At 45.2% G+C, this 27,756-nt stretch overlaps 1 protein-coding gene across 8 annotated transcripts in view; it reads right to left on the bottom strand.

Annotated features, from left to right (window-relative positions):
- dlg3 (discs, large homolog 3 (Drosophila)) overlaps nt 1–27,756 on the bottom strand; it is a 774,284-nt gene that overhangs the window by 212,630 nt on the left and 533,898 nt on the right. Inside the window, exon 1 of one of the 8 annotated variants that reach the window (XM_085998148.1) lies at nt 11,717–11,884. The exons of the other annotated variants lie outside the window; for them this stretch is intronic. Coding sequence (XP_085854274.1) covers nt 11,717–11,871 — 155 coding nt within the window. The 5' untranslated portion in view covers nt 11,872–11,884. Of the gene's footprint in view, nt 1–11,716; nt 11,885–27,756 lie in introns of those variants that run through there. 8 annotated transcript variants of the gene reach the window in all.

A 27,756-nucleotide genomic window follows, 5' to 3' on the forward strand; every position in this document is an offset into this window, starting at 1 on the left:
GAGAGGCGATCTTATCGAAACATATAAGATTGTGAGGGGGCTTGATCGGGTGGATGCGGTGAGGATGTTTCCACTGATGGGTGAGACTAGAACTAGGGGGCATAATCTTAGAATAAGGGGCTGCCCTTTCAAAACTGAGATGAGGAGAAACTTCTTCACTCAGAGGGTAGTAAATCTATGGAATTTGCTACCCCAGAGAGCTGTGGAAGCTGCAACATTAAATAAATTTAAAATGGAGATAGATATTGTCCTAGCAGACAAGGGAATTAGGGGTTACGGGGAGAGGGCAGGGAAGTGGACGTGAGTCTAGATTCAGATCAGCCATGATCCTATTGAATGGCGGAGCAGGCCCGAGGGGCCGTATGGCCTACTCCTGCTCCTATTTCTTATGTTCTTATAACTTTCCATGAGCTAGCTAACCAAGCACAAACCCTGTCCCATCCTCTCTCATCACCTCCAGAAGTCATGACTTAGGATGGTACAGAGCTCTGGGAGGATACCTGCTCACCTTCTGTGTATGGTTCCTACCTCTCAATACATAACTTGAACAAAAGGAAGGAGAGAGGTGAGGTGTTGTAAAACAAAACTGGACAGTTAGGACTGCAGGAGACATAGCCCATGGGGTGCAACATACTACCCTTAACTACCCAACATGCTTTTGTAAATAAGTATACTATTGATTCTAGTAGTAGCATATCAGCACCTCACACATTTTACATTATTGAGAAAATGAGTCTCACAATGTTACAGGAAAAAGTGCTGAAATCTGCCAAATCTTCCCAGCATGCGTGTCTAACATATGCACTGATTGTTTGGATAAGCATAACAGAGAATTAGCAGAACTGTTTTACTGTATGAACTGTTTAAATATTTCACAGTACTTTATCATCCTCTTACTTACATCATGCAATCCTACATATTATAACACTCAAGCCCCTGGATGGCTATATTTGTACTTATGAAGTCTGTTTGTGCAACATGGCTCCTGTAGGATATAATGTAGTCAGAAATGACTCCTACCCTTGCTATGGATCTGAGTCTTGACCACTGTGGTGATGTTCAGTTTCCTTTGTTTTGCTGTGGTACTGCATCAGATTAATCTCTTCACTCAGAGAATGAAGAAATTCTATCATACCAAGCAGGAAGGCATCAGTTGGTCCTCTGGTGAGCATTATGCACTAGTTTACGTAGATGAAAGATTTGCTTATCTGCTTCCTACCGTGCTGCAGCACACAGTGACACAAGGTTAAAAACTAAGAATCTCTCCACAATCGGTTCTCCCTCAGACCTATGCCCAAGGTTGCAATGTTACTACACAACAATATTTAAAAACACAGTCCTGAAAAAAGGAAAATGGGTTGTCTGTCAGTAAGCATTGGATGAAGGTGAAATTCAAGTTTATTTAAACAGAGCAGCGAGCAGAGAAAGTGCAGATACACCTTGAAATAGATGAACAGGCAGTATTCACAAAAAATCTATTTCAGTAAGTGTTGAATAGATTTGGACATCATTCAAAAAGCATTCCAACTGAAGATGACAAACAACCACATTAATACCACTTGGGTGAGAGAACTGTTTCATGGAGAATGTCATTATTAGCAAGTTTGAATAGACTGTTGTTAGTCAAAATAGTTCAGCGCCACAAAATCTGTCTATGCATGGGTTCGCCAAGGAGATGAGGAAGAGGAGGCAACCAAGGATAGATCTTTGGGACCTGGAGCAATGTTCCCCCTCATTTTTTTTTTTTAAGGTGCACTGCCTTTTAAGGGGCTGTGCGGCCCGTTCAGTTTCACGAAACTTAATATTGGAAAAGCCGGTTGTCTGGGCGCGCAGCTTAGAGGGAACGTTGGTCTGGCGGTGATGGTGCAAGAGTAGGAAGCGATGTCATGAGACAAGGAATGATAATGCACCATGGCTGAAATCACAGAGAAAGTTGTTTGTGAATTTGGTTGGGGCCATTTCGGTGCCATGGAAGGGGGACGACATCTGATTGGAAGGATTGAAACAGTGAGTTGCGGGAGAGATGGACAGAGATCTGTGAAGCAATAACTTGTTCAAGGACACAAAAGCAAAATACTGCGGATGCTGGAAATCTGAAATAAAAACAAAAAATACTGGAAATACTCAGCAGGTCAGGCAGCATCTGCAGAGAGAGAAACATAGTTAACGTTTTAGGTCGATGACCCTTCGTCAGAACTGGAAAAAGTTGGAGATGCAAAAGGTTTTTAAGCAAGTGTAGGGGTAGGGAGAGGAGGGAGGAGAGGAAAGAACAAAAGGGAAGGTCTGGGATAGGATGGAAGGCAGGAGAGATTAAGAGACAAAAGGGATGATGGTGCAAGGCAAAAGGAGATGGTAACGGGACAAGTTAAGAAACAAAAGATGAGTCTAGATGTAGTGTAAATGGCAATGGCAGAATCATCAACAGCTGCCATGTGAGAGAAAAAATAGGGACAGAGGTTATGGTCTGAAATTGTTGAACTCGATGTTGAGTCCAGAAGGCTGTAAAGTGCCTAATCGAAAGATGAGGTGCTGTTCCTCGAGCTTACGTTGAGCTTCACTGGAACAGTGTAAGAGGTCGTGGACGGAGAGGTCGGAGTGGGAGTGGAGCGGAGAATTAAAGTGACAGGCGACCGGAAGCTCGGGGTCACCCTTACAGACTGAACGGAGGTGTTCCGCAAGGTGGTCACCCAATCTGCGTTTGGTCTCCCCAATGTAGAGGAGACCGCATCGTGCCCCTACACTTGCTTAAAAACCTTTTACATTGCCAACTTTTTCCAGTTCTGACGAAGGGTCATCGACCTGAAACATTAACTCTGTTTCGCTCTCTACAGATGCTGCCTGACCTGCTGAGTATTTCCAGCATTTTCTGAACTTGTTCAAGGACCTTGGAGAGGATAGGGAGGTTGGAAATGGGGCAATATTTTACAATGACAGCGGGGTTATGGGTGCTAATGTTTTTTGAGGAAGGGAGTGATATTGATGGCTTTGAAAGGGGGGGGAGAACAGTTCCTGAGGCAACAGGACTACTTACAAGGTCAGCCAGCACGGAGAGTAGGAAAATAAGTTGGGTGGTCAGGAGCTTAGTGGAAATGGGATTGAGGGAGCTATAGGTAGGTTTCAAGGACAAGATGAACTTGGAGAGGACATGGAGAGAAAGTAGAGAGCATGACAGTTTAGGGCTAGGATAGGAGGGAACTGGGGGAGATTTGGCTGGGTAAACAAGGGGGAAAAGGAGAAGCAGCAGAGGCAGCTGAACAGATGTTTTCTATGTTGATGACAAAAGAATCCATGAACTCCTTGCGCATTATTAAAAAAGACAGGGGAGAGGGATTTAAGGATGCAAATGGTAGTGGAGAAAAGGAGCCTGGGGTTAGCTTTACTTTCTAGGATGATGCTAGAGTAGTGGGCGGCTTTGGCAGAGGAGAGTGAGGTCTAGCAGCGTTTGATGTGATCCAGCCAGATCTGATAATGGATCACAATGAACGAAATTAGTTGTGCACCAGTTATAGTAAAGTTTGTGTCCCTTGGACTTGAGGGAGCCAAGATGGGGCCTGTACTGGAGGAACAGAGAAGTTATGTTAAACCACACTTGGAGTACTGTGAACAGTTCTGTCCTCTATATTATAAAAAGAATATAGAAGCACTGGAGATGGTGCAAGAAAGATTTACTAGAATGATTCCAGAACTGATAGGTTATACCTACCAGGAAAGATTGAACAGGCTGGGGCTTTTTTCTCTAGAAAAGAGAAGACTGAGGGGTGACCTGATAGAGGTCTTTAAGATTATGAAATGGGGTTGATAGGGTAGATATAGAGATGTCTCCACTCGCGGGTGAGACCAGAACTAGGGGCCAATAATATAAGCTAGTCACTGATAAATCCAATAGAGAATTCAGGAGAAACATCTTTACCCAGAGAGTGGGTAGAATGTGGAACTCACTACCACATGGAGTAGTTGAAGCAAATAGCTCAGATGCATTTAAGTAGAAGCTAGATAAGCACGAGGGAGAAAGGAATAGAAGGACATGTTAACGGTGTTAGATGAAGAAGGGTGGGAGGAGGCTCGTGTGGAGCATAAACACCGGCATCAACCTGTTGGGCCGAATGGCTTGTTTCTGTACTGTAAATACTTTGTAACAACCAGGATGGAAGATAGTGAAAATTTTGCTGGGGATGAGGGCATCAAAGGTGAAAGGTGAGTCTGGCTGAGCAAATCAACAGCTGCAGAAGAGCTGTGGCAAATGGAGCGCCTAATGCTAGGCAGTTTGGAGTTTGAGAGGGCAGTTATAAGTGCCTGACCAGGTTCTGCAATTCTAGAAAAGAAAGTTACGGTTGTAAATACAAAAAATATGTACTAATTGGAATAATAATAATGTTGCAAGAAATGCATTAGAAGTGAAAACTGAAGGATTATGCAGTTTGCTCTGTATTATATTTTCCAGAATGGGAAAGAGAATGTACTACAGGAAGGAATTTTCATGAGACAAATTATCTTCTCTCAAACCTCACTTCCTTTACATCTGAAGACAAAACTAGCATATAAGCTGGACACAGCGTGGAACTTGTTGTGTCTGTGTATAAGACACAGACTGCAGGAGAACGGTATAACAGGTGTTTACTCAACGTGGCTCACACGGGAACTGGTCTGTACAGATTACTACTCAGTGCTATATACAGGTGTGGTCACTGCCGGTACTGCAGTATGCATGAGCTGTAAAAAGTAGTTCCCCCCTTAAAAGGTATATACATTACAATTCCTCCCCTTTTAGATTAACAGTACCATAACACTCATTTAACAATTAAGTATCAAACTAATTACAATTAACACTTTTAACATGCAACATTAGCTGAAAATAGTCTATTTATATATTCAGTCTTTGGGGAGGCTTCCTGATCCTTTCTGGATAGCGCCTTTCCCGAGTGTCTTGCTCTTGGTGCGGAGGCGATTCTGGCCCCCTGTTGTCGGTTGGTTCATCAGCTTCCGATGCTACTGTTTCTGGGGTAGATGCGACCTGTATGTCGGGTTCATCACCAGGTACGTATGGGCGAGGCATGGGGTTGACTTGTTCCTGTGACTCTAGGATCTGGTCAGCATGGCGTCTCACGATGCTCTCCCCAACGTCCACTGTATACATTAGTGGGCCCTGCCGTGTGCATATCGTTCCTGGCTGCCATTTTTCTGTTCGGTAGTCGCGGGCCAAGACTGGTTGCCCTACATTGAAGCTCCTTGTTGGCTTCTCATGGATGTGCTGGAATTGCTTACTCTCAGCATCTCTTCGTACGTTTGGTCTGAGCAAATCCAGGCGAGATCTTAACCTTCGGTTAAAGAACATCATGGCTGGGGCCTGGTTGGTGACTGCATGTGACGCATTCCAGTAGGCGAACAGGAAATTGTCCACCTTGTGCTGCAGCGGAATGTTGTCATTGTACATAGCCTTTATTGCCTTCTTAAAGGTTTGTACGAACCTCTCAGCCAATCCATTTGTGGCTGGATGATACGGGGCGGATGTGTAATGCCTTACCCCATTCTTTTTCAAGAACCTCCGGAACTCTTCGGACACAAACTGTGGTCCGTTGTCGGAGCAAATCTGATCTGGCAAGCCATTCCTGGCAAAAATGGTCCGTAGGACTGCAATAGTTTTCTCCGTGGTGGTGGAGGACATTTTGATGACCTCAGGCCATTTCGAGTGCGCATCCACGGCTATTAAAAACATTGAGTCCATGAATGGACCAGCAAAATCAATATGCACCCGTTGCCATAGAGATGAGGGCCACTCCCATGGGTGTAGAGGGGCCTGTGGTGGTGCATTTTGGACTTTCTGGCATCCTGAGCAGCTCTTGGTCAGGTCCTCGATTTGTTTATCGATTCCCGGCCACCACACATAAGCCCTGGCTAGGCTTTTCATTTTTACCCCTCCCAGATGACCCTCATGAAGCTCATTGAGCACTCTATCCCTTAACTTGGGTGGAATTACCACTCGGGATCCACACATCAAGGTCCCCCGGCACACTGACAGCTGTTCTCTCCTTGTCGAGAATGCTGGCAACAGTGAGTCGCCATGTGCTGGCCATCCCTTCACCGTCAAATCATATACCTGAGACAGTGTCGGGTCATTTCGGGTTTCCTTTTCGATACAAGCGTTAGGTACCGGTAGGTATTCAACTATAGTCGAATGGAATATTTCAACAGGATCCACTGCTGGTGCTTCCTCCGCAGTAGGCAGTGGCAGGCGTGATAGCCCATCAGCATTTCCATGCTGTTTCGTGCCCTTATATTCAATCTCATAGTGGTGCGCCCCTAGAAAAAGTGACCATCTTTGTAGTCGTTGTGCAGTCATCACCGGAACGCCCTTCTTCGGATTAAAAATGGAGACAAGAGGCTGGTGATCAGTCAGCAAGGTGAATTTCTGCCCGTGCAGATAGTGATTGAACTTTTTCACTCCCCACACTAGGCTGAGGGCCTCCCTGTCAATCTGGGCGTAGTTACGCTCGGCTGAGGTTAGTGATCGTGACGCAAAGGCTATTGGCCTCTCTGAGCTGTCCGAGAATTTGTGCGACAGCACCGCTCCAATGCCGTAGGGTGACGCATCATATGCCAACCGAATTGGTAATGCTGGGTTGTAATGGGCCAATACCTCTTTCGATGCGATTAGTGTTTTGCTCTTCTGGAAAGCTCGTCTACATTCGTCACTCCACTTCCATGGCACCCCAGTTTGCAGTAGGGTGTTCAGTGGGTGTAGTATTGTAGACAAATTTGGCAAGAACTTATGGTAGTAGTTTACCAGCCCGAGGAACGACCTCAGTTGTGACACATTTTCCGGTGCTGGAGCCTTGACTACTGCCTCAATCGTCTCTGGGGACTTATGTAACCCCTCTTTATCGATAACGTGGCCACAATACGAGATCTGTTTTCTAAAAAACTCGCATTTGGGGCGGTTAGCTCAGAGCCCATATTCTTGCAATCTAGTGAGCACCTGCTCCAGGTTGCCAAGGTGATCACTGTCATTTTCGCCCGTGACCAGGATGTCGTCCAAATAATACTGGGTCCCTGGGATCCCTTGCAGGACTTGTTCCATTGCCCTCTGCCAAATAGCCGGAGCTGATGCTACCCCGAATACCAGCTGGTTGTATTGGTAGAGACCTTTATGGGTGTTGATTGTGAGATATTTTTTGATGCTTCTTCTACCTCCATTTGCAGATACGCCTGGGCCAGATCAATCTTAGTGAAGCATTTCCCTCCAGATAGCGAGGCGAAAATATCTTCAATCCGCGGAAGTGGATATTGTACGGTGTGAAGGACCGGGTTCACTGTTACCTTAAAGCCCACACAGATGCGAACCTTCCTTGGTTCCCCAGGCGTGCTGCTCAACGACTTTTTCATCACAGGGACGATGGGTGTAGCCCACTCACTCCAGTCTACCTTGGACAGTACACCTGAATGTTCCAGACTCTCCAGCTCTGCTTCGACGGCTGGGCGGATCGCATAAGGTACCGGTCGGGCCGTAAAAAATTTTGGGCTTGCGTTTTCTTTAATTTTAATCGTCGCTGTCATGCCTTTTAGTGTTCCGAGTCCTTGCTGGAACACTTCTTTCGCGTCAGTTAGGATCTTTGACAGTTGCCCAGGTGTGACGTCGTCATCCTTTTTGTCAGCCACAGTCAGTGCCTGTATGGAATGCCAATCCAGTTGTATTTTCCGGATCCATTCACGTCCCAGTAATAGTGGTCCTCCATCTTGCAATACATACAGGTCTAGTTTTGGTGTTTCCTTACCGTTATATATAACGGTCACCCTTATTTTTCCTTTGGGGTAGACTTTTTGCCCCATGTACGTGTTCAAAATAATTTTTGTGTCTCTCAAGGGTATGTGTGAGAATAGCCGCTCGTAGTCCCGTCGGTTTATGACTGTTAGGGCTGATCCTGTGTGCAATTCCATCTTTACCTGGACGCCTGCTATCTTGAGAGTGACCCAAATGGTTCGGCGATCCTCCGTTGTGATCACATTATGTAGTTTCAGACAACTCAGTTCCCTGCTTTCGGAGTCGTTATCACTCTTTTGTTCGTCTGAACTATTCTCCGTCATCTTATGTACCTTCTTGTACTTTCCTTTGGTAGGTTTCTTATTGCTGGTTTTCTTTCCCGACCTGCAGACTCGTGCTATGTGTCCTACTTTTCCACACTGTCTGCACACTTTGTCTTTGAACCAGCAATCATTCTGGTCGTGTGTTGTTCTGCCGCAGCGATAGCACTTCTCTGTTCTATATGACATTTCGTTTGTGCCATATTCTTGCGGTCTCTGTTGTATCTCTGCAGCGCCCCGTGCTGCTGCTTCATATGATACCGCAATGCTGAAAGCCTTTTCCAGCGTAAGGTCCTTTTCAGATAAAAGCCGTTTCTGGGTTCCTTCACTTTGAAGCCCACACACAAACTTGTCCCTTAAGGTATCTGCCAGTCCCGCTCCAAACTGGCAGTGTTTCGATAGTTTGCGCAGTTCAGTTAAATAATCAGCATTGCTTTCATCCTTATGCTGGTTCCGTTTGTGAAACTTGAATCTTTCTGCTATCAGCAGCAGTGTGGGGTTTAAATGTTCCTGTAGTATCGTTACTATGTCTTCAAAACTCTTTCCCATTGGCTTCTTTGGGGTTACTAGATTTCGTAATAAAGCATACGTCTTTGCACCCATTAAATTTAACAATACCGACGCTTTCTTGTCATCTGACACCTCATTTGCCTTGCAGTATAACTCTATTCATTCGACATATGTAGTCCAATCTTTGACTTCATTGTCAAATGCGGTGATGCTGCCACTCTTCGACATTTTGGGTGTGGCTTAAAATGGTGTCTCCCGCGCGTTCCTTGCTCCCCCGCTGCTGCCAACGCCGCTCCCGGCGGTTCTCGTGGCAATGACAGCGTCCTGTAGGTTTCGCGCGCTTCTCCTGCGCTACTGCCAACGCCGCTCTCGGCGGTCCTCATAGCAATGGCGGCGCCTCGCGGGTTTCTGCGCGTCTCTCTCTCCCTCTCTCCGACGCTGCTCGGCCCCTGAACAGCGGCTGCGCCCTGCCCTCTCTCTCCCCCATCGACGCTGCTCGGCCCTTTGCTGTGCCGCTCGGTCGGGCTCTAGCCCGCCACTGTCCGGGAAGGGTCTGCACACTACCTGTTGCCAGCCCATTTCGCTGGGCCACCTCGACTGGAAAGCCAAGCCTGGCTCTCGACAGCCTCCCCCGCAATTCTCGAGTCTCTGCTGGATGACTGGGCGGTTGCCCGTGGTCGACGCCCGAGTCTCTGGCCTTGACCTCCAATCCACTGATCTCCAGGAACGAATCCCTGGGAGGTGATGCAGAGTTGCAGGTAGGTTCGAACTTGCCTTGTCGCCAATGTTGTGTCTGTGTATAATAAGACACAGACTTCAGGAGAACGGTATAACAGGTGTTTACTCAACGTGGCTCACACGGGAACTGGTCTGTACAGATTACTACTCAGTGCTATATACAGGTGTGGTCACTGCCGGTACTGCAGTATACATGAGCTGTAAACAGTAGTTCCCCCCCCCGTAAAGGTATATACATTACAGAACTCATAATATATTGCAGTACAAACTTGATTACTTGTCTTCCTTTAACCTAAATAATTGATTATGCACAAATATTTTCATGGGAATCAGGGTGGGTCAGAATAGTAACTGAAGTCAGGAAAGCAGTAGAACTCTGATCCTACAAAGCAGTGTGAGTCAGGGCCTGGAAAATGCAAGTCCGGGCTGGGTCAGGGGAGCAGCAAAGCCAGGGCCTAGAAAACAGTTACAGTGGGGGCAGGACAGGAGAGCAGAAGCATTGGTGCTTGTTGCACGTTGTGCACCTTCTAGTCTTGTGCATTCTAGACCACCCTCTCCTTCTCCTGCTCCACTACGATATATCAACCAATAGAAAGAAGACTTGCATTTATATAGTGCCATTCACAACCTCCCAAAGCACTTTACAATCAATTAAATACTTTTGAAGTGTAGTCACTGTTGTAATGTATGAAACACAGCAGCCATTTTGCGCACAGCAAGCTCCCACAAACAGCAATGCGATAATGACCAGATAATCTGTTTCACTGATATTGATTGAGGGATTGGCCAGGACATCAGGAAAAACTCCCCATCTCTTCTTCGAAATTGTGCCATGGGGTCCTTTACATCCACCTGAGAGCAGACAGGGCGGGCCTCTGTTTAACACCTTATTTGAAAGACGGTACCTCCCTCAGTACTGCACTGGAGTGTCAGCCTAGATTTTGTGCTCAAGTCTCTGGAGTGGGACTTGAACCCACGACCTTGTGACTCAAGAGGCGAGAATGTTATCCATTGAGCCACACTGACACTAGAAGGTAACCAATGGTCACAAACAAAATTGTGACTATTCATTTTTTATCACTGCTATAATTACAATTCAAAATCTTCCTCTTTGTTAAATTCATTAATGCAAGTCCAACCTGGAGTAAAATATTTAGGTTTCAATTTGACTATGCAGCTGTGGAATGCTGCACCAGTTCCTTATTAATTAAGATAACACGTCCTTAACAAGTTAAAATCAGCCTATTCTCTTTTTTAAATAAAATTCGTTAAATCAATTTTGCAGGGATAGTAATATTCAGAGTAACACCAAGCAACGCAGATAAGTCTATTAGTGCTTTCTACCAATATTATTCCACTTTTTATTCACGCCTTTTTCAATAAAATTGGTGATGTCAAGAATGTCGGACAGTTAATTGACGCAGGGTATACTGATTCGGCATAAATTCATTCTCTTGTTTCACTCCCTTCTGCACTTTACCAAACAGAAATTCTTAGGGTGTTTCAACATTTTGTTGGCTTCAATTCAGTAGCTGCAACAGACACGATACGAATGGCGTTCGGTCAGTCTCATCATCAGAACAATTTCCCCAGCACCAACAGACTGGGGTTGATAACCGCCTTGCAATGTGCGAAGCGTGGAGAAACAAGCCCCACAGTGCTTCATCTGAACACCCGAGCCTTTGTAGCAGCGTCCCACATTCTGGACAAAACGTCAAACCCACTGAGCGTATCACACTGTTCCAGTGCTCTTGCAGAATAAGAACAGCTTCTCTTAATAAAAACAAGCATTCGATTTGCTTTTAACTCCGAGTCCCGATTCTCAAAACTGGCAGGTCGTCAGAAATATAACCATCGCTGTCAGCCCCGGTTTCCTCCATCCATGCAGTAATTTTCCCAGATTTACTTTGGTCAGTGAATGTAATTTAAAAAAAAATAACTACTCATTCGCGAGCGCTCTTTTGCGCGTGTAGGTATCTTCGACACACACACTCCTGAAGATGATTTTAGTACTGAAAACATTCACAAACTTAGAGCTGCCACGGGAACAAAACCGATCATGGGGATAATTTTTTTGAAAAACGATGCAAATACGGCATGGTCAAATCTCTCGGAAATTAGAGTCGACACTCTCTATAATTAGTCAACCCTGTAAACAGAATAATGCACATTAAGCGTATGCAAAATCTCGCAGCAAGTCTGGTAGTCTTTTGAGTTATTGACCAAAAATTTCCGTGCTTTTGGACATTACAAATTCTGACACTGTATGTGTGTCTGCACATATACAAGTGAACGTGCATTGTGTCTGAGGGGAAGGGAATCAAATAAATCAGGCATTTCCTGGAATGAATATATAGCCACTTGAATAAAAAGGTTTCAATAATCACATTACCTCCCAGGATGTACCTGCCTCTGTGCTTTCTTACATCCTTGCCGTTTCACCGCGGGATTTCGTGGGATTGTCATGGACGAAGAAATGTTGACGGTGAACATACTGAAACCCCTCTCTGCTGCTCTTGTTCTTATCCCTGCCTTTCTCTGCTGCATGTATGGTATGTTATGAATGTGTTACAGGCTTCACACATAGCAGCCTTATCCAAGCTCATGTTTAGAAAAGTGTCATGACATTTAATTGCTCCATAATTCTGTTCATCTCCAACAGCCTCTCAAAGCCTGTGCTATAATAAACTAGTTTCTGCTTTAGGCTGCAACACCAATGCATTTGTAATCACAATTTCCAACAACTGGATTTGGTAAGTGTTGGGAATATGCATTTAAAAAAACCTTCCATCCAATATTTGACAATGTTGAGGGCAGCTCAGTGGATTGGTAGGGAGCTCACATCATGGTCAAGGTTATAGAATAAATGGTTTTAGCAAATTAAGGTTTGAGATTACTGTCAGACACACAAAGAACAGGAGCTGAAAATGTCAACCCTTACGGTGCATTTCTGCTGTATCTCCAGCGGAAATGCAGCGTAAGGACAAGAGAATTGCACTGGAAGCTGCTGTGGAGTATTGTAAGGGGTGGAACCTCCATCCACTCCTTAGAAATACAGTGGCATGGAGGGTGTGGGGCCAGGGACTCCCTATGTTGAGGGTCCCCTTGACCTTCAGATGCAGGTATACCCAGTGGGAACTGGTTTTCCAGCCTCCTCAATGGTGGTTGAGGGGCTCAGGTTGCAGTCGTGTTCTGATGATGAGACTGACCGAACGGTGTGACCGAAGGGTGTGACATGTACCCAAAAAGAATGCAGCCATGCAAATGATGGGTTTACCTGCAACGGCTTCTCTTCCTGCTCCCACATCGTTACCTCTGGTGTCCCCCAAGAATCTACCCTTGGCCCCCTCCTATTTCTCATCTACATGTTGCCCCTTGGTGACATCGTCCGAAAACATCGTTTCCACATGTACGCTGACGACACCCAGCTCTACCTCACCACCACCTCTTCGATCCCTCCACGGTTTCTAAATTGTCAGACTGCTTGTCTGACATACAGCTTTGGATGAGCAGAAATTTTCTCCAATTAAATATTGGGAAGACCGAAACCATTGTTTTTGGTCCCTGCCACAAACTCCGTTCCCTCGCCACTGAGTCCATCCCTCTCCCTTCATCCATGCCTTTGTTACCTCTAGACTTGACTATTCCAACGCACTCCTGGCTGGCCTCCCACATCCTATCCTACGTAAACTTGAGGTCATCCAAAACTCGGCTGCCCGTGCCCTAACTCACACCAAGTCCCATTTGCCCATCACCCCTGTGCTCACTGACCTACATTGGCTCCCGGTTAAGCAGCGCCTCAATTTCAAAATTCTTATCCTTGTTTTCAAATCCCTCCATGGCCTCGCCCCTCCCTATCTCTGTAATCTCCTTCAGCCCTACTACCCACTCCCCACCCCCCGAGATATCTGCACTCCTCTAATTCTACCCTCTTGAGCATTCCTGATTATAAACGCTCAACCATTGGCGGCCGTTCCTTTTGTTGCTTAGGCCCTAAGCTCTGGAATTCCCTGCCTAAACCTCTCCGCCTCGCTACCTCTCTTTCCTCCTTTAAGACGCTCCTTAAAACCTACCTCTTTCACCAAACTTTTGGTCACCCGCCCTAATTTCTCCTCATGTGGCTTGGTGCTCCTGTGCAGTGCCTTGAGACATTTTATTACGTTAAAGGCGCTATATAAATACAGGTTGTTGTTGTTGTTTAGGCCAAGATGATGTTATGTCCTAAACTCCATCATTTATGCCCCAAGAACCACCTGTTTAACTTATACCACTATAAAACAGGGGTAGTTTAGCATGACCACTGAGGAAGGCTAATGTATTCCTAAAGGTGATTTGCTATGTTTCATTGTGATTTTATGGAGACTCACAGTTAGAAATTCGATTACCCCGAAAACGAGCGCGGGGATCAACCTGTGCCTGTTCAAAGTAATGCAGGCAGCAGGCCAACTTTGTGCTGCCTGCTGATTAACATGATTATGGCGTGCAGCCCAGCGCTAAACGCACTACTGATTGGCTGCATGCTCAGCAGGGGGCCTAAGTTTGTGCGAGGCTAGCACCAGTTAAAGCTAGTCTGCACTTCTTAAAGGCAGTCTGCGCCTCTTAAAGGGGAGGTGCATTCTAGCTGCAGTAGGTGATTCAACTGGCTGGGGAACAGAGTTGGAGCAGGAAAAAGTAGTACTGATGGCACAACAGGGGAGAGGACGTGCTCTAAGGTTCTTGGATGCAGCACTGGAGGCCTTGGTGCAGGAGGTGGACAGGAGGAGAGAGGTCCTGTTTACAGAGGGGGCCAGGCAGCTCTCCAGGCAAATTCAGAAAAGGCAATGGGAGCAGATAGCCGTCGTGGTCAGTGCCACCAGTGTAGCCCCGAGGACCGGGATGCAGTGCAGGAAGAAGTTTAATGACCGCCCACGAGGGTCAAGGTCAGTGATTCAACTTCAAATGCCATATCCCTCCATCTGCACCACTAGCCTCACACACTGCTCAATGCACCACACACCCACCACCCACCTACCAACAATCTCTACCAAACACGACACATACCTCACATTCATAGCTTCACCTCACCCTCACACATTTACCACTGCTGCAAGCCTCACACCCACATCTCACAGCTTGCACACACTGTCAGCTATTCAACTATGACAGGCACATCACCCAAACACATTGCACCACACTTCCCTTTCTCTTGCAGGACAAGGTGGCTCACAACCGGAGGCAGCAGGAACTAACCGACAGGGGACAGGCGTGCCTGCAAAACCTTACCCTGATGGAGGAGATGGAACTGGCCATTATTGGGAGGGCCAACGCTGAGCCCGGAGCCAGCGGCAGGGCTGAAATAATACAAGATGACAGTATCCTCATACGTAATCCCCCTTCTCACACCCCACTTCCCCCACATCCCAAAAATTCTTCTGATTTACAAGCTTCACATAGTGTAACCATGCACCTCTTGCTTTCCCACCCTCCCCTCGCCACAACCTTACCCTTGTGCCTTCTCAGATAGCCAAGAACTGCCACCTGGCCAGGTACTGGTGGAGGAGCAGGAAATTGAAGAGGAAGAAGGCAGTGAAACAGAAGACACAGCACCGTCACTCGATTTCACACTCCCAGCCACCAGCTCAGATACTGACACTCCGCGTACTTTAGAGGATAGCTCAGACGCGGGATTTACACATGGTGAGACACCAGGCATGAGTGGCCTGCAGCTAGGGCAGGGGGGAAAGGATAGTGCAGGTGCAAGCTCCTTGGAGGGTGAGTTCACACACAAGTTCTGCTTGAGGACTCAGGTAAGGACTTCGACAGGGCGGCCTACAGAAGAAGGCTGATGGGTATACAACAACAACTTGTATTTATATAGCGCCTTTAACGTAGTAAAACTTCCCAAGGCGCTGCACAGGAGTATTATAAGATAAAAAATTTGACACCGAGCCACATAATAAGGAGAAATTAGGGCAGGTGACCAAAGGAGCGTCTTAAAGGAGGAAAGAGAGGTAGAGAGGTGGAAAGATTTAGACAGGGAATTCCAGAGCTTAGGGCCTAGGCAACAGAAGGCACGCACAATGAAATGTTTGGTGCATTGGCTGGCCTGCTAGAAAGCATGGAGGAGTCCAGCACCAACTTTGCACAGGGCTTCACGCAGAGCTTGGAGCCCATGATTTCCAGCATGGAAGTGATGGGCAACTCCATTAGCGCACTTGTGGACCCAACCATCATGCAGCGTCTGATGGCCAATGTCTCAGCTTCCATTGCAACACAAGCAGAAGCTACCCAACGTCTGAGTGCTGCAGTGGAAGCTCAGACTTCTGTCATGCAAGGTCAGACTGCTCTCATGCAGGCTCAGCTTGCTGCCATGCAAGCTCAGACAGCTGCCATTGTGGCTATGTTTACCAGTGTGGAAAGGGGCTTGCAGGGTGTCACAGCAGTCCAGCAATCTGTCCTCCAACAGATTACTAGGATTGCTGAGGCGCCGCCCCAGGGGAGTGGCTGTGGCTCCGTGGAGCACAAACCTGCTGTCATCTCTCAAGATTACAGCATTCATCCTCCCACCACTGCCCCTCTGTCAGTGCCTTTGTTGTTGCCTATCAGCCAGCCAGCTCAGACTGCTGCCGCCCATACCGAGGTGGTGCATTGCATAGCTGGGCCTTGTAGGCCCAGAGCAGCTCAAGACCATCCTGCAAGGCCATCTGCAGTCTCCCCCACTGAAAGTCAGCAGCCTTCTACCAGCCATGTTGCAGTCACTGGGGTAGCACTACGTAGGAGCACTAGGACAGGCAAAGGCACATAGAAGACAGGCATTAAGGGAATGCATATGGGTGATTAGTTGACTTTGTTATGTAATATTGGATGGATTGATGTATAAAGTTGGTTTGGAATGTTTCTTTTGTGGTGACTTTTATTTCAGCATTATGTCCAAGAGGATGCTGTGATGGTCCGGAACAGAGGGATGGCAAGGTGTGACTGTTGTACAATGGGGATTTAGGGTTGTGTTCAGCGGAACCGTAGTCGAATGAGGTGATCACGGACAGCCCAGGCGGAGACAGGATGTGCTGGTTGCATCCATTCTTCCTTCTGCTCCTCCTACTCCTCCTCCCTCTGCGAGCAGCTTGTCCTCTTCTTTGCTGCCTCTGCTCCATCTCCCTGTCATGCTGCAGGCCAAGGGGGATGACAACTACAGCACCCATGACTGGGAGCAAGTGATCTGACCAGAACCCTTGAAGTCAGAATCAAGCCCTTCTCCACTTGCAGCACCACTCCGTCACCTCGCCAACTTTAAATAACTCTGGAAAGCACAAAATACTTCTACAAACTTACACAGAGCCAGTAGAAATTAATCAGCGACTAACCTGAGAGTGGTTGATGATCCCTTTAAATAGCGTGGATGGGAGATCCTTGCTGCTGCTGAACGCATGTTCAGCTGTGCGAGGTTAAGACAGGACATTAGCTCCAGTGCTGAGGACGAAAATGGCAACGCTGGTGTCAAATCAGCGTTGTACGCTGATGGACATCAGAATCTGCCTACTCTACATACTTCCGGCGCACACTCCTAACGCCCGCCCTACCGCCCTAACCAAAATGCCATCCCACGTGGCCTGCACCAGAATTGTGTGCGCATGGCGTGGATGCCATTTTTGATACAAAATAGCACCCGTAGCACTGAAAAATCGGGCGCTACTGAGCCAAATTTCTAGCCCTCAATTTACTTTTGATTGGTCCTTTGTCAATTTTTTTATTTTTTTTATTTTTGAGGCTTCTAACTTCATTTGGAAGTCTCCCTCTAGGCTGTTCTTTGTTTGTGAAATATTCCTAAAATACACTGTATAGGCTTCCCAATGCAGATTGCTCTATTTGTGATATATATGTTGGAGGAGAAAGAGGAGGAACAGCGAAAACTCAAGAGGACAGCCCCATACAGCAGGAGTTTCAAATCCTCTCAAATACTCAGCCACCTGGGTGCATAGACTCAAAAAATCTTATTTGAATATATCCCTGGAGACACACACAAGGACACTGTGGTTTAGTGCAGAAGCCCTGAAAGAGCTTTTCTACATCCTATAGGAAGATCTGCAAACTTTGTCAAGAACCAGGACAGCTCTTACAATGGATTAGAAAGTCACCACAACAATTAATTTGATAGCAAAATACTGCAGATGTTGGAAATCCGAAATAACAACAGAAAATGCTGGAAAAACTCTGCAGGCCAGGCAACATCCGTGGAGTCAACGTTTCGGGTGAACCCTTTGTCAAGACTGAAGAAGCACAGGAAATGAAATAGATTAAGAGGCCAGGCTGGGAGAGAACAAAAGAGAAGTGAAGAGACATTAAGAGGTGGTGATAGGACTAGTAGAGACAAAAGACGGCTCTAGATTAGGTGTGAAATGTGCTGGCAGAATGGGAGACAGCTGCCATGTGGGAGAGAGAAAAAAAAAGGAAAGGGCGGGGGGGGGGGGGAGGCAAAACAAAGGTGTGGATAAAAAAAATAAGTAAAAATGTAATAGGGGCCGAGGTTATGATCTGAGATTGTTGAACTCGATATTGAGTCCGGAAGTTTGTAAAGTGGCTAATCGGAAGATGAGGTGCTGTTCCTCGAGTTTACGGTGAGCTTCCGTGGAACAATGCAAGAGGCCGAGGACGGTGAGGTCCGAGTGGGAATGGGGCAGTGAATTAAAATGACAGGCGACCAGAAGCTTGGGGTCACCCTTACGGACTGAACGGAGGTGTTCCGCAAAGCGGTCACCCAATCTGCGTTTGGTCTCCCCAATGTAGAGGAGACCATATCGTGAGCAGCGAATACAGTATACTAGATTGCAAGAAGTACAAGTAAATCGCTGTTTCACCTGGAAGGGGTGTTTGGGGCCCTGGACAGTGGGAAGGGGGAGGTATAAGGGCAGGTGTTACATCTCCTGCTCTTGCATGGGAAGGTGCCAGGTGAAGGGGAAGGGGTGCTGGGGGTAATAGAGGAATGGACTAGGGTGTCTCGGGGGGAGCGGTCCCTACGGAATGCTGAAAGGGGAGGGGAGGGGTTAGGTTATTGACCAACATTCACTACAAGCCCACTGACTCCCACAGCTACCTGGACTACACTTCCTCCCACCCTGCCTCCTGTAAGGACTCTATTCCATTCTCCCAGTTTCTCCGTCTCCGCTGCATCTGCTCCGACGATGCCACCTTCCACACCAGTGCTTCCGACATGTCTTCCTTTTTCCTCAACCGAGGATTCCCCTCTACCATGGTCGACACGGCCCTCGACCGTGTCCATTCTATCTCCCGCACTTCTGCCCTCACCCCTGCCCCTCCCTCCCAGAACCACGATAGGGTTCCCCTTGTCCTCACCTTTCACCCCACCAGCCTCCACATTCAACGGATCATCCTCCACCATTTCCGCCACCTCCAAAGTGATCCCACCACCAAATGCATCTTCCCCTCCTCTCCCCTTTCAGCATTCTGTAGGGACCGCTCCCTCCGAGACACCCTAGTCCACTCCTCTATCACCCCCAGCACCCCTTCCCCTTCGCCTGGCACCTTCCCGTGCAAGCGCAGGAGATGTAACACCTGCCCTTATACCTCCCCCCTTCCCACTGTCCAGGGCCCCAAACACCCCTTCCAGATGAAACAGCGATTTACTTGTACTTCTTGCAATCTAGTATACTGTATTCGCTGCTCACGATGTGGTCTCCTCTACATTGGGGAGACCAAACGCAGATTGGGTGACCGCTTTGCGGAACACCTCCGTTCAGTCCGTAAGGGTGACCCCGAGCTTCCGGTCGCCTGTCATTTTAATTCACCGCCCCATTCCCACTCGGACCTCACCATCCTCGGCCTCTTGCATTGTTCCACGGAAGCTCACCGTAAACTCGAGGAACAGCACCTCATCTTCCGATTAGCCACTTTACAGCCTTCCGGACTCAATATCGAGTTCAACAATTTCAGATCATAACCTCGACCCCTATTACATTTTTACTTATATTTTTACCCACACCTTTGCTTTGGCCCTTTTCCCCCCCACCCCTTTCTTCCTTTTTTTCTCGCTCCCACATGGCAGCTGTTTCCCATTCTGCCAGCGCATTCCACACCTAATCTAGAGCCGTCTTTTTTCTCCACTAGTCCTATCACCATCTCGTCTCGTTTTGAATACCTCTTAATGTCTCTTCACTTCTCTTTTGTTCTCTCCCAGCCTGGCCTCTTAATCTCTTTCATTTCCTGTGCTTCTTTAGTCTTGACAAAGGGTTCACCCAAAACATTGACTCTATTTTCTCTCCACGGATGTTGCCTGGCCTGCTGAGTTTTTCCAGCATTTTCTGTTGTTATTACAGCAATTAATTTCCTGGCCAGTGGATTATTAGAAGGGGCAACAGGTAAATTCTTCCAGGTCAGTCAGTTTGCTGACCATTCTTGCATAAGGCAAGTTTGCCCGCGCAGCCATTACTTTTTTTTACCAGATTACAGGGTTTCTATGAGTGCTTGGAGCTATAGATTGCACTCAAGTGACCATATGAGCCCTGACTATCAATCCATACCAGTATGTGAACCAAAAGAGATTTCATTCACTTAATGCCTAATTAGTGCACGACTACAGGCACAGGTTTTTGCATGTCAATACCCAGTACACAGGGAGCTGCCATGATCCTTTCATCCTATAACACTCCAGTGTCCTTACAGTCTTTCAAAATGAAGGGTAAGATGCTGGCTGGCTTCTTGGAGACAAAGGGGTATCCAAATACTACCACAGCTGCTAACAACATTGAAAAGGACTATCCGTGAAGTGAGGGAACACTACAATTGGACTCGCATCTATTCTGAAATTAAAAAAGAACTATGGCACCTTTCACATCCTCAGGATGCCCCAAAGCACATCACAGCCAATTAATTACTTTTCAAAGGAAGTCATTGCTGTTATGTGGGCAAATGTGGAAGTCAATCTGCACACAGCAAGATTCCACAAAAAAGGAATTAAATACATAACCAGATAATCTGGTTTACTGGTGTTGGTTGTGATATAAATGTTGTCCAGGACATTAGGAGAACTGCCCTGCTTTTTCTTTTGAATAGTACCATTGGATCTTTTGCATACACTGGAGTGGGCTGATGGGGCCTCGATTTAACATTTCATCCGAAAGACGATACATCTGGCAGTTCAGCATTCACTCAGTAATGTACTGAAGTGTCAGCCTGGATTATGTACTCATATCGTGGAATGAGACCTTCTGACACAGAAGTGACAGTGTGACCACTAAGAATTGACCAGGCCATTGGCACGCCTAGATAGATCCTGGGGTTCTCTCCAGTATACTCCAAATGTTGCCGTGGGACTTGTAGCCCACTGCGTCCTCCACAATTTTGGTCTTCAGAAAGGCCTGGAATTGAGATTCCTGAGGAGGAGAGAGAATTAGAACCTGAATCCCCTGAGACAGAGGAACTTGGACATAAGGAGGTCACAACAGGGTACAGACAGCTGCTGGGAGACAGCTGCGAAACAATCTAATCAGAGAAACTTTCCATAATGTCTGATCATGTTATAGCTGTATAAGATTTGTAGTAACTAAAATGTTATACATAATTTAAATCTATAACCCTTTAGAACAATTCATTCATCATTAAAAGCAAAAGTCTGATGAGAGTCCAAAGCCCACAAATACCTTTTCCCATTCCAGTGAAATTATGCTTCCAACAGAACAATGTTGTTTCACCATTGTTGTTATTTATCTGAAAAAATCAACTGTGTTACTGTCATGTAATTTAGATAGAATATTGGGATTCATCTGGCCTGCAATCTATCCAAAATGCAAATAGCCTGAACCAAGTAATTAGTGTGATGCAATTGTGAAACATCTCCAATACAGCATCAAGGAACTAACAACATACCTACCATCACTGCCATGTAATCAGAGCCATATCCGTATTCACACCCAGGGAATTGGAGCCACACAAGTCCTCACTGCCAATGAACTGGAACCCTCCTGAGATTCTCAATGTGAATAATTTGGATCATAAGTAGTAAATGTTTGGATGGAATTTTCTTTCTTGCTTGCCTCTCACTGTTTCAAAGGCCATATCTTTCCTACGGTTAGATAATTAGACTATATACAGTATTCCAAATGGATCTGCCAACACCTTATGCTGCAACAATACAACCTCTTTTGATTTGAATTTTAACCAAATAGCTTATTTTCTTATAGCTTAACCGGGCAGCACGGTGGCATAGTGGTTAGCACTGTTGCCTCACAGCGCCAGGGACCCGGGTTCGAATCCGGCCTCGGGCGACAGTCTGTGTGGAGTTTGCACATTCTCCCCGTGTTTGCGTGGGTTTCCTCTGGGTGCTCCGGTTTCCTCCCACAGTCCAAAGATGTGCAGGTTAGGTTGATTGGCTATGATAAATTGACCCTTAGTGTTAGGGGGATTAAATACGTGGGGTTACAGGATAGGGTGGGATATGTGTTGGTGTAGGGGTTACTGGGATCGGGTGGGATATGTGTCGGTGCAGGCTCGATGGGCCGAAATGGCCTCTATCTGCACTGTGGGGTTTCTGTGATTCTGTGAACACCATTTTCATTATTGACAGAAGACAATATAACAGTAGAGGAGCTCGTTACATTGACTGAGGACACCTCATGGAGTAGCTTGAACTGATTACTGGCAGCTATTGAAAAAGCTACTATTCTGCTCAATTTGCACTAGGAAGGCTCACACTAGAAAGTGCTTTTTTGGGATCAGCATGTATGCAAGCTGGAGATTTTGTCGTAATTCTTATAGCAATGTTGCTCTGTGCTTAGTCAACAGTAGACGATTTTATTGTGAGGCTGTACAGCTTCTCGCCAACAATGGTTGTACTCCCCTCTCCCCCCGGAACATCAGTGATACTGGTGACAAAATTCATCACATGCATGGAATGGAATCCAGTGCAAATCGCTTAGAACCAAATCACAGGCCTCTGAAGTGTTCCAAGCCTGAATATTTAATAAAATGGATGAAGTGGTGCATTCCTCATGGACAGAGCAGTTTAACACATGTAGTACTGGTATCAGTCCAAATGCAGCATCACTGAGTCTGATCATTTGGACTCAACTTCCAGTCACCTATTTTCACTGCCATCTTATCACATTAGGCATGCAGGCATTTGCTCCTAGATTAGTCTGAAAATAATTTTTCAGTTAGAAGGAATTTTGAAGCAGACTTAACTCATGCTGCACTGATAATAGGTCTCCTGGTTTTCTGACAACCTTAACTAATACCACCAAAAACACATTAATTGATCATTTATTTCAATTGCTGTTTGTGAGATCTTTTTATGCGTGAGTTGGCTGCCACATTTGCAAACATAATTTAAATTTTTTTAAACGGTTTGTAAACTTGCATTAAAAGAACCAATTCAGATTTGAAAGGGAACATGTTATACTGTGATTATAATCTTTTCCTGGTATGCTAGTAACAAGAGTGAATTGCTACTAATAAGAAAGAAACACCGTTCAGAACCTCAGGACATCTGAGTCAATGAAGTACTTTTGAAGTGTAGTCACTGTTGTCGACATATATATATATATATATTATTATATGGTCAGGAGGGAAGCCTAAATGGCTAATATAACTCTTGTCGGATGCTAAGTTGTTAAAGGGTTCCTATGGTTTTTTCCTATTTTAATGGCGCTCTACTCAGTTGTACATTAAGGTTCATTGAAAAAAGATTACAAATGCAAATTATATCAATGCAAATTCTTTATTGTTTCTTTCAGAAGCTTACCTTGGGGTTTAACAGGAGCTGAGGTTGCAAACACTCTGGTTCAGCCTGGGGCGTAATGTTGGTTTCAAGGATATGGATTTTGTGGTGAGGGCTGAAAACTGTGGCTTTGGTCGTCCTCATGTTTAGCTGGAGAAAACTGAACCTCATCCAAGATGGATGTCAGACACAGCACAGAGGCAATGGGGGGACAGAGCTGGATGTTACCAGTGTACATTGGGAAGTTCACCCCATATCTATGGATAATGTTCCCCAGGGGTATTATGTAGATGAGGAAGAGGAGGTCAAGGATAGATCTTTGAAGGAACTCCTAAGGTGATGTAACAGTGTAGGGATGGAAAGAGACACCATTGTTAGAGATAATCTGGATAAGATCAAATTGGTAAGAGTGGAACCAAGCAAGTGAAGTCCCAGTGAGCTGGACAACAGAGAAAGGTTTTTGGAGGAGAATGTGGTGATTGTCAAGGAGGACAAGGAAAGAAAATGCACCACAGTCAAAGTCACACAGAATGTCATTTGTCACTTTGGTAAGTGGCATATAAGTGCTGTTGGAAGGACAGAACCTGATTGGAAGGATTCAGACAGTGAGTTGCAGAATAGATGGGCATGGATCTAGGAGGCAACAACAAGTTCAGTGACCTTGAAGTTAGAAATAAGGCAATAATAGTTAGCAGACAGAGGAGTTGAGGGTGGGTTTCATGAAAGATGATTAGGCCAGTTTTGAAAGGGAGGGGGACCGTACCTAGGAGAAAGAACCATTTACAATAGCAGCCAGCATGGGAGCCAGTTAGAGAAGTTGGGTGGTCACGAGTTTAATGGTAGTGGCGTCTAAGGAACAGGAGGTCAGATTCATGATGAGCTGAGCTTAGAGAGGGCATAAGAGAAGATGGGAAGGAAACTTAGAGAGAGAAGGGGTTTCAGTGCTGGGGTAGATGGGGGACTGGGGAGAGATTTGGCCTGTTAGGCAAGGGGAAGGGGGAAAACAGCAGAGGCAGCTGAAGGACATTTTGTGAGGAAATGTAATTGGTCTCTTTACACTACCAGTATATTGCAACCTGATTACACTCAAACTATTATTAGAAGCTCACAAGACTGATAAACTTATTTTGCTTAAGCATTCATTGTCTCAAGATCTGTGCTCTTCAGTGAAGCTAATGGAGCTTCATTATGAGATTGTTATAATACTTTGTAACAGTGAGATTAAACAGGAGCAGCTCCACATCATGCTGACCATTTCTTAATTGGGGCTCCAAACTGTGCTAACCATTGACCAATTCTAGCTATTCACTGTAATACATATTCACTTTAGCACCAATAGCTGTAAGGCTGAAACTATGAGGAAAAAAAAAAGTTTTTTGGGGGGGATTTAAAATAATTTAAGTCTGACTAAATAATTTCAGCTCCCAAGTAATGTGATTTTTAAAACTCCCATGTTTGATTGCTGCTTTCAGTCTGTGAAACAAGCTGGTGTCTGACGGTGCCAACAGCATTCAGTGTTTGAACGAAATATTCAAAAGTAACAGAAATAATTTAATAATTAATAATAATTCTGAAGAATGGTGAGACTTTCTCTTTACAACAGGTGCTTATGGTAAGAATCCCTCTTTAAAAAGACGTCCCAATGGAGAGATTTACTCTTTTAGAAATTAAGTTTGATTATTGTAGGTCACTGAGGTATCTATGTTGGACAAATCGTGGGTATGGGATTTTTGGTTGCCTCTTTATGCCTATGCCACCTTACGCTAAAAACATCAACATAGATAGCAACAGCAAGCTGGTAAAATGGCATTAATGGATTTCTCTCACCATCACATTCTCTTTTTAACTTTTTTCACTTTTCTCTTCTGCTATTTGCAGCCGGCCTGGCAGTGGGATTTCCATGTGTTGCCTAATGATTTTTGTTGCTGAACAGTGAAAGTAGGCGTGTGGCACAGTGGCAGTATTAACTTAGCATTCAAGCACTACTAAGGATTTATAGTTTTAATAAAAAGCTTTCATTGCCATGATGGATACTGGGGGAACCCCCTCTTCTATAACATTCTCTTTTGTTCTCTCTCTCCAGTGGAAGAAAATAAAAAATGCTGAGATTTACCATCACAATCCATATACAGATGAGATCACATGCAATGTGTGACAGTGACTTGAACAAATTAACTTTATATGATCAATATAAGTCCTATTTCATCACTACATTATGACTTACATTTTCTAAATGAATTTCCCTTGCAGTAGGAGGTGGGTGAGGAAAATAAAAGTACTTAATTCAAATGTCCAGATGTTACTCTCATTGCAGCTTGCTCCTTAATTCATTCTGTGAACTAGTTGGGAGATGGTTTTTGTGCCACACCCACTTTATAAATTGCAAGGGAAGTATATTGATGTCAAGTTGTTTGGTTGAAATGTGCTAATTTCCTGCACTGTGAGGAAGAGAAGGGACTGGGAACCACATTTCTGTAATGCTCATCTCTGTACTTTTTAATTGTTAATTGTTTTTACTCCATTGTTCAGAACTTGAAGAGTGAAAGCATGCTAGCTGGTAACAGCAGGCTAGACTGCAGCCATGGTGCAGGTATTAATCAGCACACCAATCTCTGTTAGACACAAGCGGGTTGCATATGCTGAAGCTTTTGAAGCGGTGTTAGTACCTGCTGGAGATAATATCAACTCCCTGGCTGACAGCGTTGCGAGTGGGACCGGATGAGAGACAAGGATGCATGTTACGAGTTATACTGGTATACCCCTTAGGAGATGGAGGTGGCTCAGGTTGGCCACTCTGTTTGATCACCGTGCTGTAAACAGGTTCAGGCCTAGTAAATACAGAAAGAATCACTGAGGTAAGATTGTGATGCACAAGCAAGAGTGAACATGACGATGGAAACTCCCACAGCTGATACCATAGTCACAGAGGTCACTGAATACAAGTATTGATAATAGAATCAGAAATTTCAGCATGGAAGGAAGGCATTTGGCCCATGTGCCTTTGCCAGAACAAACTCTGAATCAGAGTTACCTTTTCTTAATCCATTTCCCTTGTCTTTCCCCAAACCCTTAAATATTTTTCCTCTTTGAGTGTTTATCTAATTTCCTCTTAAATGCTGTGACTAACTTAGTTTCAACAGCCAACTGTGTACTATACTGTAATAATCCCTTCGATGATAAATTTCTTCTAACTTCACACTAGTATTAATCCTAAATGTATGTCCCTGTGTTATTGATTTGCTGAGTATTGGAAATAGTCTTTAATTACTTACCCTCAAAATTTTAAAATCTTAAATCAGATTCTCCAATGAATACAATCCTAGATTTTCAAGTCTCTCGTCATGCCTATATTCTTTTAGCCCTGGTATCATTAACATTGCATCTATTTGAATGGCACCAATATACTCTCTATAATTGGATGCTCAAAACTGTACACAATATTCCAACTGTGGCCTAACCAATATCTTAATCATAATTTCCTTGTTTTTGCATTTAATGCCCCTTTATCCAAAACCCAGAATTCCATTTCCCTTTTTACGATTAGCAATCTCACTTTTATAAATCTGTGTAATTGCAACCCTAGATTTCTCTATTCCTCCACTCCATTAAGAACTTAATTATTTAGAGTACATTTCCATTGCCTGTTCTTATTCTTAAAATGTACAACTTCACCTTTATCTATGTTGAACTGCATCTGCCACTCAACTGTCAATATCTTTCTTAGTCTCCCCCACACAGTGTGCCTTGCCCCTAGTTTTGGTATTATCAGCAAACTTTTTGTCCATGTCCAAATCATATATATGTGGAGAACAGGGCAGAGCCCAACACCGATTCCTGAGCCATGCCGCTAGCTACATCTTGCCAATCAAGGAAACACCTATTTACTCCATGCATTGCCTATCCCTTGATCCTTGCCACCACGGTGTCCTTAATATTATGAGCTTTAATCTTCGCAAAAATGGTTCATGCATTGCTTCATTGAAGCTTTTTAAATGTTCAAATATAGTATATGCAATGCAGTCCTATATGCACAGTAATTTCCTCAAAGAAGTTTATTAAATTATGCCTTTTACAAATCCATTTCCGCTATCTTTCTAAGTGTTCCCTATTGCTTATTATAGTCACTAGGTGGAACTGAATTCGACAACCAAGATGCTAACTTTGCTGAAACAGAATCCAATTCAGATACCTCTGAATTACAAAGCTAAGAGACAAGTACAGTGAATATCCCTTTAAATATGTGCTGTCAAGTACTGTGCCACTTTTAGCAGTGCTATGTTCTACACTCTTTGTGGCTGATTGCATTTTTACATATTACTGTTACGGACAAGGTCCTGGCATTAAATTTGTAAGGACCGCCATGTCCCCGGCTTTGCCAGGTTGCCCCCCGTACTACCGGCTCCACCACACCTTCCCTGCTTCCCCATAAATATTGGGGCTTAAGATTCCAGAAATCTCTCTCCCTCAACAGACTTGCTGCGGAGTGAAACTACTGGCCACACCACGTCCGTGGACATAGACTCTGTCCCAAATCATGGGGAGTGTGTCATTAACATAATCAGGGTAGGTGGCCTGTGCCTGTCAGGAAACAGCAGAGGTTCCTGTCACGACAACCACCCAGAAATTCAGAGTTGCATCATATCACACTGTTGGCGTAACACAGGCCGATGGAGGGCCAAAGAGTAAATGGTCTGACCTTTTTATAATGCTTGTATGGGAGCTAA

Source organism: Somniosus microcephalus, chromosome 1 (genome assembly GCF_052327205.1).
Source record: "Somniosus microcephalus isolate GS21.2 chromosome 1, FLI_Smic_1.0, whole genome shotgun sequence".
NCBI lineage: Eukaryota > Metazoa > Chordata > Chondrichthyes > Squaliformes > Somniosidae > Somniosus > Somniosus microcephalus.